This window comes from Hesperophylax consimilis, chromosome 6, assembly GCF_061612785.1.
Source record: "Hesperophylax consimilis isolate HC1 chromosome 6, BYU_Hcon_1.0, whole genome shotgun sequence".
NCBI lineage: Eukaryota > Metazoa > Arthropoda > Insecta > Trichoptera > Limnephilidae > Hesperophylax > Hesperophylax consimilis.
The window spans coordinates 3,162,296-3,185,910 of NC_142841.1; the positions used below are offsets into that span (position 1 = coordinate 3,162,296).

A 23,615-nucleotide genomic window follows, 5' to 3' on the forward strand; every position below is an offset into this window, starting at 1 on the left:
AAATTAACCAGGGTTGTCATTGGATATGTGGCTTTGTCTTCTGGTTTTACAATATGTCTTCCCAGGTATATGAGCCTCGTTTTCTACAGAGCGGGAAATTAGCACCAAAGGTGAATTTGAGTCACTTCACATTTCTAGCATCTATTAGTATTTTCCACTCCCAACAAATGTGTGTGTCTCCTGAGATGGCAGTGCCTCGTTAGTAGTCCTACCAGTTCCTACAGTGAGTTTCTGTATATATTGAGTAGTTGCCTGGTTCTTCTAGGGTCTGGCTTGTTTATAAGTACTTTGAATTGCCTCATTCTGGGTGCCCTCTCCCATTCCTTCCAGTTCTGGAATTGAAATTTATGTAAAATAACCTCGAAATTCGATTCTGCTAGTAACAAAGCAAACGCTTCCATTATTCCTTAGTCCTAGATTAAATAAATTAATGACACTTTCTTTGAATACATCACTGGCTATTGGTAAATCCTCTTTAAGAAATGTTTTTATTTGACCTCCTTTACCTACATTGCCCTATCTCTACATTTCCCCCCATCTTTTTCGAATAACAAGTTTCTTTTCTTACTTCTGAAATAACTAATAATTTCTACATGGCAATAATTATGATAAAATTGAACCCGATGGGAACCTTAACGAGCACCACGCGTAAACCAAATCAGTTTGATAGAACATGGATGGATCTTTTATAACACAAATATGTGTATAATGTTATTCACCATAATATTTAGAACAAATAATCTATAATAATTAAAATAAAATAACTTTGTTTAAATACCACTTTATTGTATATATTTATAACCAACCGGTTTCAGTTCAGCCCGAACCTTCATCAGGGTTAATAAAAACATATTAAATTAATTACAGAGGTGTATGGGTACTTATAGTTAAGCTGGAAGAGGGAGAGAGAACATCAACTTTGGTGGGGGTGGAAGACTTAGGTAGGAGAGAGGGGCTCAACAATTTAGAAGCACTCGAGATAAAAAAATCCCTTAAAGTCAATAAAATCAATTTACTAAATAAACAATTAGATTTAACAAACAGCCCCATTTTAAATATATTTCCATTTCCTGCACCTATGTTTACCCCCTCTCTCCTACCTAAGTCTTCCACCCCCACCAAAGTTGATGTTCTCTCTCCCTCTTCCAGCTTAACTATAAGTACCCATACACCTCTGTAATTAATTTAATATGTTTTTATTAACCCTGATGAAGGTTCGGGCTGAACTGAAACCGGTTGGTTATAAATATATACAATAAAGTGGTATTTAAACAAAGTTATTTTATTTTAATTATTATAATTATGTATACCCACAAAGTGTTTGCTACAAGTGAAAAAACAAATAATCTATAATTATTAATCAACTTCAATGTCTTCGCATGTTTACAAATGGATTTTTCAACTATAATAGGTATCTAAGACTTTTTGTTGCCAACGCGATACGGATTACACGACTGGCTTTGTATAAAGTGACGAAATGCTTCCAATAAAGCTGTCACATACATTTTTAGTATGTTATCGTCTAGACATAGTTGGAGATGTCGGCATAGTTTCCAAAGAAGTTTACAAATAAATTTTCGACAAAGTTTATTTTATCCAGCTCAAAGGAAACGTTAATAATATCACGTCAACACGAATTTTCCTTTACTTCCCAAGGCTGTTAGGGGTTTGTTTTGCTTTATAACTTTTTCAGTATAAGGGTGTTTATTAAACTGTTGACTGCATTTAAGCACAGTAAGGTTTCACCCATCTACAGTTATGCAGTTATACTTGTTGTATTTTAAAGGCTAATTTGTACGAATATAAATCATGTCCATTTTGAAAGATATAGGGATGACTAAAGCTTTATTTTAACAACGTGAATGCGCTCTTAAATAATGTAATACCATTTTTTGGTTTTAGTACGGCAAAAGCAAATTATTTGAATAATAAACTAGATTAATTTTGGGATTAATAAGCTACATAAACCTCTAGCAAAAGGCTAAGCAATACCCCTTAGCGAACTGGTTGCATTCACCTTGAATATTTAGGAAAAAAGTACCGTTGGATTAATAACACTTTTTTTTTGTCTCTGGGTGATCAAAAATGAAAGACATGATGATGAAAGGCATACAAATACAATATTGTATTGAATCATTGATTGAACGATTGAACATTTTACTGTATAACTTGCAAAAAAAGGTATTTTAATAAAAAAATGATACTTTTTTTTATATATTAACTCCACACAGGAGGCCCTGAAGAAAATAATTTCCCTCAGGGCCTATGTCATCTTTGGGGATGCTGTGTGGAGGGTCTTTTTGTGGAGAGGAAAGAGTGAACATGGGTCTTGAAGAGTCCCATGTTGTACGAGGGAGGAAACACAGAGGCCGGCAGTTCGTTCCACAGCCGAGCTGTTGAACTTAAGAACGAATCGTAGAAGCGACCCGTTCTCATGTGACAAATGTCAACTGTGTACAAATGTTGGGCGTAAAAAAAATACTAACGCCATCATCGAAGAGTAGAATATAACGTACACTACGTTTAACCTTATGTTGCATATTTATATGTGTTTTGTTCAGTCGGACTTACCGAGATTATTTAGAACGGTTAAAACCGGCCGTGACATATAATACAGATAATTAGCACTCACGTGAAGTACACCCTCCCGGGGGGAATGTTGTTGGGCGCCCGCCACACGAAGGTGGCCCTCTGCTTGTCGCGGGGGTCCCCGTGCGTGATGGAGGCGCACTCGGGGTGGATGGTGGTATTGGGGGTGGGGTTCCACTCGCCCACCCAGTTGTCACTGGCCACGTCGCGCGCCTGGATGAAGAAACCCTTGAAGGGTTCCAGACCCTGGATGGTCACTGGAAGACACAATTTATAATTAGCAAAGTGAAAGGGTTTGAGGTGGTATAAACCTCGATGAGTGGGACGCTTGACTAGCAATCGGACGAGCTGAAATCAATACCGTAATATGGAGTGACTTTGTCAATTTTCAAATAAATAAATAACTTTCGTAAAAAATCACTTGCATTATTGCACTGTTTATTGCTCGTGTTTAAAAACTACGTATCTAGAGTGTTATTATTATTGTTATTTAATGAGTTTGCAACTTTTTTCCGATCGGCTCACATCTGATTTTCAATAAATTTAATAGAAAATGAGTTTTTTTAAATTTATAATAAGTTTTTAACTTTATTAACTAACACTGAAATGTAATATTTTTTTAAACAAGTGGGTACGTGTGGTTTTGTCATAAAGGTGATCAGAGTTACCTTTCGGAATGGGTTGACTTTTATATGCCTACAATTTTTATAAGCTTATTGCAATGATACGCCAACGTAAAAAAAATGTTAAAAATGCGTGATCGAAAATTTAAGTAATTATATAAATCGGTAAAAACTCATATACATTACATTATAAAAGAAATTTTCTGTACCTAAAAATATCTAAAATTACAAGCGTCGTTGTATTCACGTTGCAAATCATTAAAAAGAAGCCAATCATTTCTGAGTGTTAGTAAGAATTATGCAGATATCCGCGATGATCAAAGTCACCCTATATTACAGTAGTCGTAACTTGGGCAATCGACTTTCCCTTCACTTCAAATACAAGTAACGCTTTGTAAAAAGTTTAATTTTATTAATCTTGGAACTTATTTTTTAAGAAGTTGTAAAAACGCACCAATATCAATTTACTTGTGCACAAGGAACAAAAGACGTTGAGCACAGTTCATTAAAATACTTAAGCAACAAACGCAGTATTTACACAAGTGCGTTTAATCACTGGCAATTGAATTATTGTATGAAAAATATCCCCATGGCGCAAAATAAAGTAATTTATTTCCAAAATAAAAATTTACAAATCAATTCTTTACGTAACTACAATATAATTTTAACGAATGTTTGTATAAATCATATAAAAAACAATAATTATAGAAATTACGAGGGCTGAAAACAGGTTACCAGGAAACCTGAAAATGTTATGCAAAATTTATGACGTCAAAATTTTGGTGATAATGCTAATTATTTTTTTCGAAAAAGAGAAAAAAAAATCAGCACCTAACACATGGTTATCAGGGGCTGATATATAACACCCCTGAGACACAATCAGTCCATTATCTTAGTCCACCACTGCCTAAAATCATATTTCATATCGCAACAAAAAAAAAAATAATTTTTTGCTCTCATAATAAAATTCTGCTAAAATCGAACTCTATTTGCGAACGTTATTCCTAAGGAAAATTAATAACTGTGTGCTAGACGTGAGGAATATGCAATTTGGCAAATGGCACATAATATGGCTAACCTCTGACACACGTGACATTTAGAACCAAAATAAAAATAACTTTAGCGCGAGTAACATCATATTCTCCGGGGATGTTGCTTGAAGCACCCTCGGGCGAGAACAAGCCGCTACGACACAATATTGTTATTTGTATGCGCCTTTATTTCGAGTTTAAAGGTTGTTGTATTAGGAAGTGAACTATCCTATCTCTATCTTGAAGGCTAAATTAAAAATATTTATAAATTCTAAGGACAAAAGGTCGAGAGTATTAATTTCCAACTTATTTTTATTACTGGAGGTTCCTTTCCATTTGACTTTTTTTCGTGACGTGTGTTTGACGGAATTTCCACATTAACGCAACAAATTTTTGGTCCCGAAATTTTGCTGAGTAATGAGCCTTTGAATTCGCAGGAATATATATAAGGAATGATATTTAACTTTTTTTTCTATTTGAAACATTGTACATACAAAATATGATGGAAAATTTATGTAAAGTAATTGTATTTTTTAGTCCTCCTTAGTAGATCCTGTGCTAAGGCGGACAAAAGTTATTTAATTCTATGTTATTGGTCTTATGTGTCGTTTTCAATGTTTTTTTGTTGTTTTTTCTGTGACCTCTTTCAGCTAGATTTTTATTCTTGATTTGTACTCATTAAACTTTGATTTATACCTAGGAGAAGGATGTTGTGGAGTTTTGTTGTAAAATAAATCGAATTTTTTTGTTGTTCAAATGTCGTTTTCTTCGAATGTTTTTTATGCCATTTTTATTCGATCTAGCGTGCTAGTATAGAATTCCATATTTTTTAATGTTTTAATAGTAAATTTTTGTCATATACTTGTTGTACATTTAGTATGTTTCATTACTATTGGTATTAGATAAGAATTAACACAGTGACCAGATTGTTGTTGAACCACAATAATAAAAAGTAATTCCTGACAGTAAACCAGTAAGAGAGAAAGCTTAACGTTTTTGCAATATGTACACATATTCAGTAGGTAGATCGTGTTGGTAAGGAAGGACTTACATCGTTGAAAAGATTTCAGATTTTTTCGTTCATATGACAGTCCAAGATAGATTTCTGATACCAAACCTGATTCATAGTAGTATAGACACTTGGAACTGGTATAAGAAGAACGAAATTAGACTGAACGCAGCAAAAATAAGATCTCTGAGGCCAAACAGGAATAATACAATAATATACAGTCGATGAAAGTATGTATTGTGAACAAGATTAAGAAATGTTTTTCTGGGATGATTTTGGACATACAGCGTACATACAGCGTACATACAGCGTACATACAGCGTACATACAGCGTACATACAGCGTACATACAGCGTACATATAGCGTACATACAGCACACACACAGAGTACATATAGCGTAAATAGAGCGTACGTACAGCGTACATACAGCGTACATACGAGAAAGGAGTGTTGAATTATGGGAATAAAATAAGAGCAATTAGTGGGACCAAAAAATAACTTGGATATTTCTCATATTTAAAAAAATATTTTTGTATGGAAAATAAACATAGAAATATCGAAAAAGTTTTTTTTTAAATTCTACCATAATGTAGAATCACCTCCCTAAGTTAGCGCACTTTACCCCCGGACACCCTGTTTAACTGGTAAACTGCTATGGGGGGAATGAAAGCCAGATTAACAATACTTATAATTACAAAATACTGTCAGCATTTTTTATCCCAATTTTATGATAATAACTATTAACAATAGGAATCCTAAAAAATGTTTCCCTTTGTGTGCGAGAGAAATCTTACAAGTATTTCTTTATAACGATCTTTCTATAGGTCTATTGAGGCTGAGATTTTAAAAAAGAATACAAATTGAGCCTCGTTTTGAAGAATGTAGTTAGCCAAAAGCAAAGTTTTCTTTGTATTCATTATATTTAATCCATCTATTTCTATAATATTCTATCGAAAACATATACATCTTCGTCATTTCATTTCATTCAAGATTTTTTAACGAAAAATATGTCAATGATATTTTAAAACAAAACACTTATTTTGTTTTTAATGTAAGGAAAATGTAACTGTATTTTCTGGGGTCATGAACCTGTTGACTGTGGGATGTCGGTGACCTTGCTTTGGTCGTTCATCATTTCCTCTATACATAAGGGTTAAAATCGCTTAAAAAATCATGGATTTTTAGTATCACCCAATGTCCCAGGCATAGTTGACAGGAAAAAATATGCAAAAATTACTTTTTAAATTAGAATACATACTGGGCGTACTAGCACGTGCCTGAAGGATTTTTACCGGAGATTCCTGAGCATATTCGCAGTATAAATGTAGATGTCATTTTACTATCCGATGACAATTTTTTTCCATCACACGTCGCCACTGGGTATAGCCTAGCGGGTCACGTGATACGCACTCCGTCTCGTTCCTGCGGCATCGTACACACAAGACAGAGCGCGTACATCGTGATCCATTGCGACGTGTGGCAATGTGATCAGTGGTGACGTGTGATATAAAATATTTTTGTTGTTGTTTTTAATTTAAAAAAAATATCATCGGAAATCAAAATGAGTTCTACATTTTTACTTCAAATAAGTTCACGAGTCACTATCTAAAATCCTTTGGATACGTATCTGCTGCTACGTCCTGTATTAATTTGCAATTTATACCGACGTGAATATAATTTTTAAAATAATCTATTAAATTATGTGCAGGTATAACCCACAAATAATTGACGATTTTTTGTTTACTCATGTAAGCCTTGTGTAAATTCTGTAAAACTATACTCTAATTTGAATAAAAATAAATAAAAATAGGCACCTAGTGCCAAAAAACTGAACCTGAGATATAAAGGATTTAATGAAGAAACCTATAATATTTCTTGCAAACACCTGTTTATTATTTTCTTTTTATCATCTTAAAATATTTCACCATTTTAACGACATATTTTATAAACTGAGCAAAATGCCGCTCCTTCGTTTTCAGCCATTTACATAAAATAACAGTTGAAATTGATGGTATTTAGACCCTATTTTTAATAAAAACACAATAGCACTTGCGCACAGAGCCATCTTTCGGCGTGCGTAAATGTTGCAATAATTTATTTTGGCAACTGGGACATTTCTGAATATTTCATTTTTATTTATCTTTTGGGACTTAGTGCCTTTTTTATTTCGTGTAATCATTTGACAAAAAAATGGAACAATGCAAACGTTACGAGTACAAAATGTATTCAGCGAGCAAAGGATGTACTTAAATTTTGTTGCCATAGAGAAAAAAGCATTTCTTTCAGTTTATTTCGGAAATATTTTACGCTTTAGCAATCACTATTTATATTGTACAGAATCCAACATCCAATACACTCGGTGAAATTCCAAGTGGAAACATTTTAAAATGTTTATTTCGAGAAATAAAATCATCTAAACCTTGTTTTGGCGCTTATATTCGTACAGTACTTGTAAGAGGAAGCGAATACGCCATATCTCTAACGAAACCAATACTGAAAAATTGGATGATATTCCTTTTCAGTGGAGATTTTATTCGAGATTCTATCGCTCCAGTTTCATAACAATGCAGCCGCTACGAGTCCCACGAAGTATTGAAAAAATACAGTCACAGACATGTTGGTTATTCATGAAAGGAGCTGGTAGTTTTAAATTTCTAAAAATGAACATTTTGGGTACCCACCCTATCAAACGAACATACTACTTTTGAAAATCAATAGGGGACAGAAAATAACAACTCCACACAGGGCATAGGCATATATTTGGGGATGCTGTGTGGAAGGTCTTGTTACGTAATACAGTCTCCCTATTGTTAAATAGGGCATGGTTGCCCCAACTTCCCCTCACCGCGTGTGTCGAACACGCCGCCAGATGGTCAAAATACGTGACCGGCAGCAGACCACACGCAGCGCCGCGGCCACAAGCTAATCGCCTCGCCGCGCTCCGACAGTCTAGCTCCGACCTCGGCCTTGACCGCATGGTCGCTCGCGGAAACGATCTACCCGCCAATGACTTGCATAAATTACGCAATAACGAACGCGATCTCGTAACAGTTTCCAAACTAGAGGCATTTCGCTAATCGACTTACAATCATGTTTACTATTACGGCTCGAGCTAACTCAATGGAGTCCCGTTCCCGTGTAAAACCCCGAGTGTATATCTCTGCCTCAACTGTCCCGCCGCCTGTGAGCGCGGGAACGTCTGGCTCAACATGATGCCCCATACCACTCCTCAAGACGAATCGTAAGCTTTCAACCTATCCCCTTTTCTTGTGTTCAATTCTCGTAAATTCATGTAGAATCCACGCTTGATCCGGTCGTCATAAATTAGTAGAGAGAGTTAGTAGGGAGATCTATGTCAACCTGTATTTCTCGAGACATTTAATATACCTTGTGCCTTACTACCCATGTGTTATTATTATGTGATAAACCTACCCTTTGACCTCCTAACCGATGGACGAGCCTGATGACCAAAGAAGCTGCCCGCCCCTGATAGTACACGAGTCGCCTGCTCTACCATTTTATCTGAGCTTAGCCAATTTAATAACCAGGTTCGATTCCCGGTTTAACCATATGTTAGCACTGGCGCAACGTGGGTTTTTTTTTTTTTTTTGGTAATTAATCGTCCATCGGGAGGTCAAATTGGAAATAATCTTGTACTCCTTCACTCTGTTTTCATGCCTTGTTTTGTATTAACCTTTGAATAACAATGTTTTCTTCCAATAAATCATAGCTGTTCTACAAACCATAGCGTCAAATCTAAAACAACTGTGTCACATTAAAGCCATTCGGTGTTAAATTACAAGTTTTACGAATCGTCACTCGACAAATTTTAAGTACCGGTATTCTATCACAAAGTGCGCAATCGACGTTTACTTCTTTTCGGACATCTCAAACATCACATAGTGATCCAAAACCGCAATGGTTTACTTTCCAAGTGCAACTATTAGAGAGAATGAGCCACAATAAAAATACAATTCAACAGTTTCAAATCTTGTTCATGATACAAAATAAATTCCTTGTTAGTGGAGCCATAAGCCAGCATCGTTCTGCAAAATACATAGACAAGGAAAACTAACGCCCTTCTGTCATTTGATAATTCCGCTTTATATGTAATAAAGGTGGGTAGAGTATCCTTTTTGAAAGAAAAGTCTTGAAAGCCGACTTACCCTTTACATATAATTGAGATTCGCGATTGACGTAAACCCGGACTCTCGGCGCTTCTCCGCAATGGCCTGTCGATTGTCCAAGGGAAAGGGAATTTTACGAGTAAATAACCAAACACTGGTTCTGCTTAAATTCAGACAATTTGTCACGAATCACAAACAAACCCTCCAATAATTGTTGAAAAAACAAACAATACTCTCTCGAAATCTGCACTTTGAATTTTTGTTTTTTTTCGGAAGAAATTTTTTTCAAAAATTTTCTTCACTAGGACTTTGAATTTTTTTCGGAAATTTTTTTCAAAACGCACAATCTCAGGGACTTTTCCACTAAAATTGCAAGGAAACCCCTGGCCGTTTTGTTTTCACAAATCAAAGACTTGGAAATTTTTTTCAAAAATTTTCTTCACTCATCTTGAAACTTTGAAAATTTTTCGGAAATTTTTTCAAAAACGCACAATCTCAGGGACTTTTCCATCAAAAACACAAGGAAACCGCTGACCATTTTTTTTCCATAATTGGAACTTTGAAAATTTTTCGGAAATTTTTCAAAAACGCACATCTCAGGGACTTTTTCATCAAAAACACAAGGAAACCGCTGGTCATTTTTTTTCCATACTGGGACTTTGGAAAATTTCACAAAATTCTTCACCTACCACCACAAGCAAACCCCTGGTATTTTTTTTGAAAAACAACCAGCCACACACTCAGACAATTCTTTTTCTTCTCACAAAGTCTAAATCAACTTCCACAAAATGAATCCTCAAAACAACACCTTAGGCATAATAGCCAACATCTGCTCTCAAAGTACTCAAAGCTTAGAAAAGGAATTAAAAGACAGGAATATTTCTCCTTTCAACAAAACCAAAAACGTCCTGATTAAGTACGCAACATTCTACAACAGGAAATATATTAGGAGACTGCAATTTCAACCCGGCAGTATAACAATCTCCGACACAAACATACCTGCTTGCACAGAAATTAAACCACCAGTTATACCCATCAAGGAAACTACAAAACCCTTCGACCTAACTGGATGGAAAATTAAGTACAACGGTAATACTAACGTAGAAGATTTCATCGACCGAATTGAAGAAACAGCCGCGATACGCAACATTCCTACTGAGATACTACACCGTAACTTCATAGATCTCATCTCGCACGAGCTACTCTCCTGGCATAGAATCCACAAGAAAAAAGTAAACTCCTGGCCCGAACTCAAAGCTGCTCTCCTGAAAAGTTTCGCACCAAAAGAAACACAGCATAGGATTAAGTCTACTCTGTTTTCCATCAAACAATTCTCCAACGAAACGGTAGCACAATACGCCCAGAGAGCAGATCTTCTAAACATCAAACTGACAACTCCAGTCCCTGAAACAGAGCTAGTTCCTATCTTGACTGATGGCCTCCTAGCAAGATACGAGAACATAATAACCTCTCAAAAAATATCTTCAGTAGAACAACTCAAAGATGTCTGTCTACTATTGGAAAACTACCAAGATAAAAGAAGAAACACCAAGCCTTCTAACGAGCCCCTTCTACCAAGCCTCGCCTCTCGGTCAACCAATCAAATCAAACCAGAGTTTAACGAGAAGAAGTTTTGCACCTTTTGCAAAAGAACCGGACATTCACAATCAACTTGCTACAAAAAAGCAAAACTTTCGTATACCCAAGACAACAGAGGCCATCAAAAGCGCCCCCGTGACCATTCTCCTCAACAGGACAACTTGAGAGAAATTTTCAAGAGATCAAGAAACAATCTTGAAAGAATACATCCTTCCAACAACTTAATTGCAAGACCACCTACAGATTTCTCCAAACCTCCGCCGAATTGGTCCAAGAGAACTCCAAAAAACTAAGATCCAACCCCTCGCAAATCCATTCAATATCCAGGCCTACTGAATGGACCGAGTGGTTGAAACACGTTGCATATTTCAAAGAGGCCTTACAACTTTCTACGGTGAGCTGCACTCAAGCTAAAGATGGTCGCCCATACGCGCATTTTTCTGTTAATGACGTCGTCTTCTCTGGACTACTGGATAGTGGAGCTTCAGTTAGCTGCCTCGGCGGTAACGCCCACATTCCCTTTGTCAACAACGGATTCACAATCAACAAACACCCCGCTTTCGTCACCACCACAGACAACAACACTCAAAAAGTCACAGGAGCTATTGTCCTACCTGTCAAGTGTGGAAGCAAATCATTTCCAATAAATTTCCTAATCGTACCAACCATCACCCAGAAATTTATTCTTGGAGTGGATTTTTGGAAAGCATTCAACATTGCACCTCAGGTTTTCAACCCTTGCAACAACACCACACCCACCACCTCAATCAACGAAATCCGTACAATAATTCCGTACGAGAACCTTCACCCACCGCAGGCCGAACAACTGGAAGACATGATCAAGAAATTTGAATCAATCTCGTTCGAAAAGTGTGGACTTGGTTTGACAAATTTAGTCAAACATCACATCAAGACAAATGGACCTCCTATCAAACAAAGATACTACAATTTGGCTCCCCAGAAACTAAAACTGTTAGAAAAAGAACTGGACGACATGCTAAATATGGGCATCGTGGTTCCCAGCAGAAGCGCCTGGACCAACCCCACACTTCTGGTATCCAAAAAAGACGGTTCCGCCCGATTCTGCCTCGACAGTAGAAGACTTAATGCCTGCACTGAGGCGGACGCGTACCCACTTCCTCTTGTACACGCAATCCTGGACAAACTACGCAACGCAAAATTCATCTCTTCAATAGATCTGTCCAAAGCATTCTGGCAGATACCTCTGGATGATGTTTCATGTGAAAAAACAGCATTTGTAGTGCCCGGCAGAGGAATGTTCCACTTTAAGAGACTCCCCTTCGGTTTAAAAAACAGCCCTGCTGAGCTACAAAGATTGATGGACAGACTGTTCGGCCCCGAATCCGACAATAATTTGTTCTGCTACCTGGACGACCTAATAATCATCAGCGACACGTTTGAAAAACACATCACCACCCTAGAAAAAGTATTCCAACAACTCAAGTTTGCCGGATTAACAATCAACCTTAAGAAATCCGAATTTTGCAAATCACGCCTACGCTACCTCGGCTTTGTAATAGACGAAAAAGGTCTAAGGACCGACCCTGCCAAAGTCGAAACCATGACAAACTTTCCCAGGCCAAAGAACGCTAAAGAAGTTAAAGGTTTCCTTGGTCTCGCCGGATACTACAGAAGATTCATAAGGGATTTCTCCACAATAGCTGCCCCTCTTAATAAAATTACCGGTACCCGAAAAGGTGTCAGTAACTTCGCTTGGTCTACTGAAACTGAAAAGGCTTTCACCTCTCTAAAAACAGCACTGCAATCTGCACCAGTACTAAACTGTCCAGATTTCAATCTGCCTTTCACCTTTCATACAGACGCCTCCAATGTTGGAATCGGCGGAGTCCTAACACAAGAATTCCCCGACGGCGAACACCCAGTGGCATACTTCTCTCGTAGTCTAAATAAACACGAAAAAAACTATGGGATAACGGAAAAAGAACTTCTCGCAGTCATGGACTCTATCCACCATTTCCGCGGCTATATCGAAGGCAGTAAGTTCTCAGTCATCACCGATCACAGCAGCCTAAAATGGTTGATTTCATTAAGCAACCCTTCTGGCAGATTGGCCCGCTGGTCGTCTCGCCTATCTCAATACACCTTTGATGTCATCCATCGTAAAGGCGCAGACAATATTGTCCCAGACGCCCTCTCAAGAATAGAACTCGCCACTCTGACCTCCGAAGAAGCAACACCAACTCCTACCACCAAAGACACTTGGTATTTAAAAACCTACGAGGAATGCAGGAACAACCCGCAAAAATTTCCCAACTTTATTATAAAGGAAGGTCGGTTATATCGTAACTGCAAACCACCACTGTCTATACTCGAAGACTATGCTTGGAAGCTAGTCATTCCCTCAGAGGACACACAAAAAATTATCATCGACAATCACAGCGGCCCCGGATCCATACACCCAGGAACTTTCAAAACCTATAAGAAAATAGCCTTAAGGTATTACTGGCCAGGCCTGTTTAAACAAGTTCGCAACTATATCTCTAAATGCGACATTTGCAAAGCATACAAACATAGTACTGCACCCCCATCTGGTCTCATGAATAACCCCAAACGAGCGGACAGGCCACTACAATCACTCTCTATGGATCTCATCGGCCCCTTCCCCAGAAGCTACGCCGGAAACATGCATATACTTAGCATAGTGGATATATTCACCAAGTTCTGTTGGATCTTCCCATTAAAAAGAGCCACAGCATCTGCAATCATAAACTTGTTAGAAAAAAACATTTTTATCCCCTACGGCACTCCGCGCACCATCATTTGCGACAACGGAAAACAATTCATAGCTCTGGAATTCAAGGAATTTCTGGCCAAATACGGCATAAAGGATATTTTCTATAATACACTTTACACGCCTCAAAATAATACAGTAGAGCGTTACAACCAGACCATCAACACGGCTCTGGCAATCCTGGTTGACAAAGATCAACGAACATGGTGCAAAAATCTGGAAAAAATTCAAGCTGCACTAAACAATACGGTGAACCTCACTACTGGATACACCCCTTTCTTCCTGAAACATGGTATGGAACAAATTGTACATGGATCCTTGCATTGGGACGCTAGCCTCCCATCATCTTCCCTTTCTACTGATAACCCATCAGAGAACTACGCTCACCGTCTTGAAGAACTTTCCGCTATTTACAGCGAAGTCACAGATGCGTTGATACTTGCCCACAAAAAAAGTGCAAACAGATACAATCTACGCAGGAAACATGTTACCTTTAAGGAAAACGACACAGTTTGGAGACGCAACAACACACTCTCACAAGGTGCTTTGTACTTCTCTGCAAAACTGGCTCCTCGCTTTGTTAAAGCAAAAGTGCTGAGAAAAATCTCAGATGTAGTGTATACCCTATCGGACGCCTCTGGTAAACACATCGGTAACTACCACGTGAAAGATATTGTCAAACTAGGAAGCGTGGACACATTGGACATCACCTTCACTAGGTCACACACACATAGCTAACAAACTTTTGGCTCTACCTTTGTCCCACGAGATTTGGCCCTCGTGCAGACAAACAGCATGTCTTATCGCGTTAGTTTCATATAAAAACTCGCATTTCGACCTCTGCAAGGTAACCTTCTCATTTTTTCTAAAAACACAGAAGTGTCAACTGTGGCTTTTAATCATTTCTCACCCATACATGTACTACTATGCTCTTTTGTATAAACCTTTTGTTATTTTTGTTTCTTTGTCACACCTCACCGTGTAATGTATATAAATTGTACTCATATTTTGTACATATTCTTCTCTGGAACTGATCATTCCAGTCAAGAGACTTTTTCCACCTCCAAAACGATTGATGCTCCCGGAGTCATGACCCTGGACATCAGTTGTCAGTCGTCACCATTCTGACACTTACGACACTAAATACATAACTATTTTTTGTCATAACTACCACAAAAGTCACGTACAACATTGTATGTAAATGTTTTTTTAACTCTCTCATGTTCTCTGTTATTCACATTGTTTTTCACATTGTTCTTTCACATTTGTTCGTCACATTTGTTCCAATGGGTTCCATCGTACTTATAACAATGACCCTTTGCAACATACACCCAATTGAGGTGAATTTTCTACCCCTGTAACTTGTAATCATAATGCGTGTGTAAATTCCAGTTTGGTATCGTCATTTGATTCATGTTTACAAAGGTGTAACAATAAAAGTTACAATTACCTTTTTTAAAGTTTTTTCAGTTTTGTCTAAAAAATTGAATGGCGCTCAATATTCCCATTTGCTCTAATTTGTTGTTTTTTCAGAATTTGATATTGACACGTCAATTCTGAAAAAGGTTGTTGTAAAGGAGAACAAACGCCGTTTTGTCCTCCTCATCAATAACAATAACACCTTTCGGTCACATTGAGTATGTAAAGTCTTAAGATCTCAACTTTCTGACCCCAATTTGTTATATTATGTACTATATTTTGACTTAAATGACATTAATTTGCCTTGTCAAATACACCGAGCCAGGTCACTTATATTAAGTCATCCTGTGTCTCTAGGTGCCACTTGTATCAATTTGTATCATAAAGTTCACAACATTCGTGTTTGTGGCAATTTTGGCAACACCAAGTGTCTTCCCCGTTTTGTGTTTGGTCATTTTAAGTAAGTAAAACCCTAAAAGGTCTTAAATAAACCACTACAAACCTTTTTGTAAGCAAAGAGTTAGTAAAACCAAATAGGTCTCTTCTGCTATACCGTGTGTCTTGTGTAAGACATCTTTAGGCATATGTCTTGTATTATTGCCAACTAAAGCATAAACCCAACCAAAGGTTATGCCATCGTCTTTTTGATAATACCAATAGCCACTACTTGATTGTTTTTGACATTGTGTATGTATCTTTTTTCCGGTATTGAAATGGTACTTTTTTATTATTGAACGTTGATATGTTATTTTCATGATACATGAGAATGTTATAATATCCACCATGAGACGAGGGATCGTTATAAAATCTAACACTATACATGAGAATGTTATAATATCTACCGTGATACGAGAAGTTCGTTATAATTACTTTTTTACTGGCTCACATACACTGTGGCCAAAGAGATAATTTGTTCCATAAATGGTTATAAATATCTATGTTGTACCGTCCTTTCAATACTAGGGTTCTTTCGTAATTCGTTCAATTTCTACATGAGACGTGGAAACGTTATAATATTTACCATGATTCGTGCGAACGATACAATATCTTGTTGTTGTTTTCTTTAAATAAGTTGACACTATGTACTTGTTCTACCAGACGTAGATCATTTTACCCTGACTTGTCGCCTTTAATTGGGACCCTTTTGTATTACTCATGACACTGAGGGAAATGTCCTTCACTGTAGTGAGAATTTTTTGTTCTCTTCAAACAAACATGAAGCTGTGCATTCAGCAATTTTTTTACGCTAACTGATACCTGTGGACTTCTTGTCAAGCGGACCCAAGAACCATCCACTATCCATTGACCATGGACTAGCCATCAGCTTCACTGTTGGTTATGAGGTATCGTGTCGTGGGAGTTAATTGAGACAGTGACACAAAACCACCTAACTCGTTGTCTGGGAGACGAATAAGAAAAACTCCCAGGTTTGTGAAGCTTGAGCAAGGGTCTGTCATGTTCTCACAAACTGTAGAAGATTAAAAACGACCCCTAATCTTTCACCAAATACACGTGAAAGATTAGATTGTTATTACTGTGTATTCTCCTTCACCTTTTCATCAAATTCATGTATATGTGTAAAGAGTTAGGAAATTTGCTGGTTGATATATTTCGTCCTCACATGGAGATCGAATTGAGAATTAGCTCAGTCACTATCAATTTTCGCTGCTCAAACCCTCCATCCTTCACCCCTCCATCAAACTCATGTATATTTGTAAAGAGCTAAGAAATCTGCTGGTTGACCACATTTCGTTCTCTGAAAAAGATCGAACGGAGAATCAGCTCCATCACCAGCAGACCTTCTCGCTCAACGCCATTTTTTCCTCATCCCTCATTATTCTTGAGGTTAATTTCATGAATCTGGAAGGTGTACCCTACGCACATAGCGTATCGTCTGTCTTTAAGACAATCTTTATCCATGAAATCTGCTTCAAAAACTTCCTCTTCACCCCATTCCTAGGTAATCAACACATTTCTTGTAATTTTGAAAGTCGTAAGTTGTTATCGCTCAAGCGCTAACACCGGCCATGGAAGGCCAACTTCTTTCAGAAACTTGGTGTTACTACGGCACAACCACCTACCTGTACCTTGTAAATCAAATAGGTAACCTCACGCCAGTCGTGATAGTTTTTTTGTCTCCCCAATCTCGGGATACTCATGGTATAGTCAGCATAATAGATCTCTCTCTACTCTCTCCTCTCTAACCAACAACGTTTTTTGTCTTTTTGTCTTTTCTCTTGAACACAATTTGTTTCTCTCCAAACGTTTTTTCATCATTGGTCTACCAGGCAGGTAAACTTCAAGAATTTTGACTATAATAATAACCTGTCCCCGGATTAAAAAGAAGACCAGCAGCCCTCCTCATCACCTGCAAGCTGAGCTTCACTTCTTTACCGCCTTCACTTCCATCACTCACTTCTCTCCAATCTCTGCGTACCAAAAAACACCCGACCGCACCCAAATTAGGTGTGAGTCGTGCGTGCAGTAGCAAATCAAGTTGTCTCATCATTCAAACCACATTCAAAAGAACCAACCTCAGAGCATGCCAGCTCAAGGTTAGTTATGTTCCTGCAATCAACTACCTGCCGTTTGTACAAATCAACCATTTGCCGTTGTGCAACCAACCACTTGCCGTTGTGCAATCAACTATTTGCCGTTGTGCAATCAACCACTTGCCATTGTGCAATCAACTACCTGCCGGTTGTACAAATCAACCACTTGCCATTGTGCAATCAACTACCTACCGTTTGTACAAATCAACTACTTGCCATTTGTACAGATCAACTACTTGCCGTCGTACAATCAACTACGGGCCATTGTACAAATCAACCACTTGCTGATGCGCAAACTCAACATAATAGCCATCACACGCATCAATCATCAATCAACTTACTGGTATTACTCCATGTCTTTACCAACTTCATTTCACCTTGACAACCACTGCCCCACCACATCAGCATAATGGAATTCACGCTGGTACAACATCAGAACCCGGACACTTCCGGCCCTCAGCATCACCATCTCTCAACCACAACCAAGAAGCACAGTTCAATTTCTATGGCCCTAGTGATACTTGAGTGCAATCTCAAATGGGTCAAGTTACAGTGAAAGTATAACTTAAATAACTTCAGTGAAATTACGTCTACTTGGTACTCAACGAACACTACGCTCTTCAAACTTAGCTTACAGACCAATGAAATTTTAGAGTCAGGTTGTTGTCTTTTCATCACTGCATAACCTTGTATGTTTGTCTTTTCATCACTGCATAACCTTGTATGTTTGTCTTTTCATCACTGCATAACCTTGTATGTTTGTCTTTTCATCACTGCATAACCTTGTATGTTTGTCTTTTCATCACTGCATAACCTTGTATGTTGTCTTTTCATCATTGCATAACCATGTACTCTTTCTTATTTGTTTTTTTGTAAATCAACTTTTTTTTCTCTCTCTACTCACCTCACGACAAGATGAAGAGGATTTTTAGCGCCTAAAGCTTCATTACCACGTCGCCTTTTACTGGCGGAGGGGGAATGTGTTACGTAATACAGTCTCCCTATTGTTAAATAGGGCATGGTTGCCCCAACTTCCCCTCACCGCGTGTGTCGAACACGCCGCCAGATGGTCAAAATACGTGACCGGCAGCAGACCACACGCAGCGCCGCGGCCACAAGCTAATCGCCTCGCCGCGCTCCGACAGTCTAGCTCCGACCTCGGCCTTGACCGCATGGTCGCTCGCGGAAACGATCTACCCGCCAATGACTTGCATAAATTACGCAATAACGAACGCGATCTCGTAACAGTTTCCAAACTAGAGGCATTTCGCTAATCGACTTACAATCATGTTTACTATTACGGCTCGAGCTAACTCAATGGAGTCCCGTTCCCGTGTAAAACCCCGAGTGCATATCTCTGCCTCAACTGTCCCGCCGCCTGTGAGCGCGGGAACGTCTGGCTCAACATGATGCCCCATACCACTCCTCAAGACGAATCGTAAGCTTTCAACCTATCCCCTTTTCTTGTGTTCAATTCTCGTAAATTCATGTAGAATCCACGCTTGATCCGGTCGTCATAAATTAGTAGAGAGAGTTAGTAGGGAGATCTATGTCAACCTGTATTTCTCGAGACATTTAATATACCTTGTGCCTTACTACCCATGTGTTATTATTATGTGATAAACCTACCCTTTGACCTCCTAACCGATGGACGAGCCTGATGACCAAAGAAGCTGCCCGCCCCTGATAGTACACGAGTCGCCTGCTCTACCATTTTATCTGAGCTTAGCCAATTTAATAACCAGGTTCGATTCCCGGTTTAACCATATGTTAGCAGTCTATTTGGGGAGAGGAGGTAGTGATCTGTTGTAGGAGAGAAGAAACGCAGAGGTCGGCAAATCGTTCCACAGCCAAGCTGCTGAACTCAAGAACGAGTCGTAGAAACGACTCGTTCTCATTTGACAAATGTTAACCGTGTACACATGTTGGGTGCATTTGGCGTTCTTCCCGACTACGCAATGGTGCTGAAGGGATCAATGACTTGAATGATGAATGATGAATCTTCAATTGAAATACCGATAGGACAACGACAGTATTCCCACCCGACTCCTGTGCCCAAGATTGCACCCATTTGTTAAGATTGAGGAATCCAACAGTCATGGGATTTTCAAGTATTTTGGAGTGTCCACAATCATATGTATCTATTAAATATTAATTTGGAATTGAAATATCCAAGTCAATGTATTTTTTTCGCAGTAACAGGAATCATAATCCATTCCCGATTCAAAGTCAAACGCGTAAACCATGATCTAAAGAGGTCGTGATATAAATTTCCCCGATTACCGCACGACCTTATGTCAATGCATTATATCGGATTAGTTTATGACTTGAATTAACTCAACCTTTTCGGATATTAATTTCTGAATCACGAATCACACTGCGTTCGTTTTGTCAAAAGGAAAAGTCGCTCAGATATTATTATTAATCTTAACCATTTATCTTCAGGAACTCGCAAGCCTTGAAGCGCCGTGCATTTAAACCTTCGATATCATTTACATTTCTAATATCAAAAGTTTATTACTTTAATACCTGAGAACTTTAATAAACAAAATGTTTTTACTTTAATACCTAAGAACATTAATAAACAACATTTTTTACTTTTCTACCAAAGAACTTTAATAATCAAAAGTTTATTACTTTAATACCTAAGAACTTCAATAAACAAAAGCATATTACTTAAATATCTTAGAACTTTAATACACAAAAGTATATTACTTTAATACCTAATAACTAGATGAAATAATATTTTTACTTTAATACCGGAGAACTTTAATAAACAAAAGTTTTTTATTTTTTATTTTTTATTAATACCCCTACTAGGCAAATGTCCGTATTATGGTTGTAACATTAATAAGAAAATATAAAAAACAATAATACAATATTGTACATATATCGTTATTCAAATGGTAAATTAAAAACAAAAATAATAAATAGATATACGATAATATGGATAAAGTAGGAATGAATTCACTTAATGGTCTTTCTTCAGTCGGACAATAATTTTTTTCAGGAATCTTTCCGATTTCATTCTGCAGAGGGCCTGTTTTAACCTTACTGCATTGCTGCTTGAACCCATTATACACCGTTTATTACTTTAATACCCAAGAAAACAAAAAACAAAACTTAATTACATTAATACTAAAGAAATTAGACGAATGATCAATATTTGTCAAATTAATTAACTAAGCTACGAAGTTTTTCTGACAAATAACAGCAGGCAAACAGAGCGATGTACATTTGTAACACAAATAAATCAAATAAAATTTACTTGCGCACTCCGAGATTTTAACCCACGACCTCCAGATTGGTAGTCAAGAGCCTTACCCCTTGACCGAGTGTACCTTAAGTATCGTATTTCACAATACACCTATCTCTTAACTTGAACCGAGCTTTAGAAACTTAGAATCTTACTGATTAAATTATACGGGTAACATTTCGCTGTTTAATAACAGTAGTACGTGAAATTCATTGTCCAAAGTTAGCGGTGATACCAAGAACCGCCGATGTCATGCGGGTAAAGTGGTTAGCGATCTGTTATAAGGAGCACAATGAATAATTAGCCCGAAACCAGATGCCGATACTCTAACAGATTATGCAACGTAGACATAAGAAAAATATCTTGCTTATATATTGGTTCATAATAATTAAATGTAATAAACACAATTTGTTATATTATGCTTGTAGGCTTTCCCACAATTATAATAAGGTTCTGGGATTATTCATACGATGATACTCGGTTGTTGGTTGATTGATATTGATTATTTAGTTTATTGTTAACCGAGTAAAGAGATTACGGATGCTTGTTTACTATTTGTCAGCTGGTAAGTGAGAGGTAGACTAATACATGGGCTTTTATACTACCGTAATATATCCGTCTCGCTCTACATTGAATTACTTTTTCCGTTCGTCCAATTTATTTGAAAATATTAACCTTTAACTATGTATAATGCCCTGAAAAAGCAAAAGTTGCGAAATCGGTTCTCAATAAACAAATCAAATAAATGGCTCATACAAAAAAGTCGACTTCAAACACAGAGGTCGCTAACTCAAAATTTTACTCAATTGTACAATTATTTCTATGTTACCAAGCGAAATTTCCACTCAGCATTCCAGATAGATACATTGTTTTTAGTCAAAATGACGTTCACAAAAGTAAATAAATTGAAATTACATATATTTTTGGAAAAATTATTAACATTCAAACACTTATCTGCTTCATTAATTATTACCTACAAAGAGTAGGTACCAACTCAAGCCGTATTTTGTTATTACATAATAATATGGACGTATACTATTAAGAAAATCCAGGCCTAGTCAGATATGATTAGGAAATGAAATTGAGTTGTTAAGTAATTTAAAGATAAAATTTTGTCTTAGCGTTTTTTCAGTTTTTATTGGTGTACGCGTCAATAAACCATAGAAAATCGTAAATATTATCTATTTCTGTTACGGGTTAGAATGATGAGAGTATAATTGAGAAAATCAATGTGTCCAAATGGCAGAAAATTATCTAACTTATACTCAACATCCCGAAAACACAATACCATAGGTTACCAGAGTACGATGACCGCCATCAAGTAATAATGGACGGCGAAAACTTGGAAATATGTGTCCAAATGCCTTAAAAATTAACAAACTTAAGCTGCCGACAGACGTAGCTATAAAAGATCAAAAGTTATTTGGCTTGGCGTATTTCGGCATATCGCTCGCCATACATTTCAATTGGAAATGTACGGCGAGCGATATGCCGAAATACGCCAAGCCAAATATCTTTTGATCTTTTATAGCTACGTCTGTCGGCCCCATTACACTGAACATCTCGTAAACTCGGTTACGAAAGTTCAATGAACGTCATCAAGTAATAATGGACAGTGAAAGCTTGGAAAATGTTAATAAGATTAAGTACTTGGGAATAATTCAAGACTTACAGATATATAAATAGTCATTTTTTTCCAAAAAATGACTGAGAAGATGTCCTTCCTTAAAAAACTTGGGAAAAATTTGGAGATATTAATTTATAAACCAATTATCGCAGCACACATAGACTACCGTTTGGTATTCGCTATCTTAGGACTAAAAGGTAGCTGTAGTTGGAAAAACTCGAAATAATCCAGAATAGAGCAATGAGACGAATTTTGAACTGTAAAAAATATAAATCAATACTGAAAATGCTCAAGGAATTATATAAAATGAGTTTTAAAAAAGAATTTTTAAGTCGTTTTAATTTTATCTAAGTATAATGTTTTTAACAAGAAAATTTAATCAATTTACTTAGAAAATAGACTACATAACGATAATGACTTAGGCACACACAATTCAAGACAGGAAGAAAACATCAGACTAAAAATATGAACAAAACAAAAACACAGAATTATTTACTGTTTAAAGGAAATCTGATTTATACCGTGGAATTGATGAACAATAATGTTTTTATTTGTAACATTACCTGTTATCTTCTGTCCCGGATGGTAGTTCGAATCAGAAGCAACGACCTGGTAAGGGATGGTTTCCGGACTCTGCGGCTTGGCCTGGCCGTGATAGGGGGTGTTGGGTCTAGGCTTCACGCAGGCATCCACAGGGGCCCCGTCGGGGAAACCCAGGACCTCCAGTCCCAAGGTGGCCGCCACAATCAATAAAACCCAGGAATGCCGCATTGTGATTTCGGCCGAAACGCGAGAAATTACTATTAATTATTACGTTTTGAACTAATTTGAAAGAAAAAAGTCTGGTTTTAAATACAAACAATACGACTATTAAATGTGTTGTTATCTATCATGTGATAATATATAATTTTTTTATGTTAAAGTGAGAAATGTGAACTATTGTAATTTTTGCATTAATTAATACAATTTTTTTAATTTTTTACGGCTTTGTTTGAGAGTTGGCGAAAGT

At 37.3% G+C, this 23,615-nt stretch overlaps 1 protein-coding gene across 1 annotated transcript; it reads right to left on the reverse strand.

Moving 5' to 3' along the window:
- Positions 1-2,628: 2,628 nt before the first annotated feature.
- Positions 2,629-23,392, reverse strand: LOC149422843 (putative defense protein 3). The gene is made up of 2 exons (XM_089632742.1): positions 23,170-23,392; positions 2,629-2,846 (listed from the first exon to the last, which is right to left on the reverse strand). Exons 1-2 carry the CDS (start codon positions 23,375-23,377, stop codon positions 2,629-2,631), a joined length of 426 nt encoding a protein of 141 aa, XP_089488868.1. The 5' UTR covers positions 23,378-23,392.
- Between the last annotated feature and the right edge of the window lie 223 nt (positions 23,393-23,615).

Coding starts and splice junctions, on each gene's coding strand:
- LOC149422843 (XM_089632742.1), bottom strand. CDS start 23,377: ATGCGGCATTCCTGGGTTTTATTGATTGTGGCGGCCACCTTGGGACTG. Junction 2,847..23,169: donor TCCGGGACAGAAGATAACAG/GTAATGTTACAA, acceptor TGTGTCTTCCAG/TGACCATCCAGGGTCTGGAA.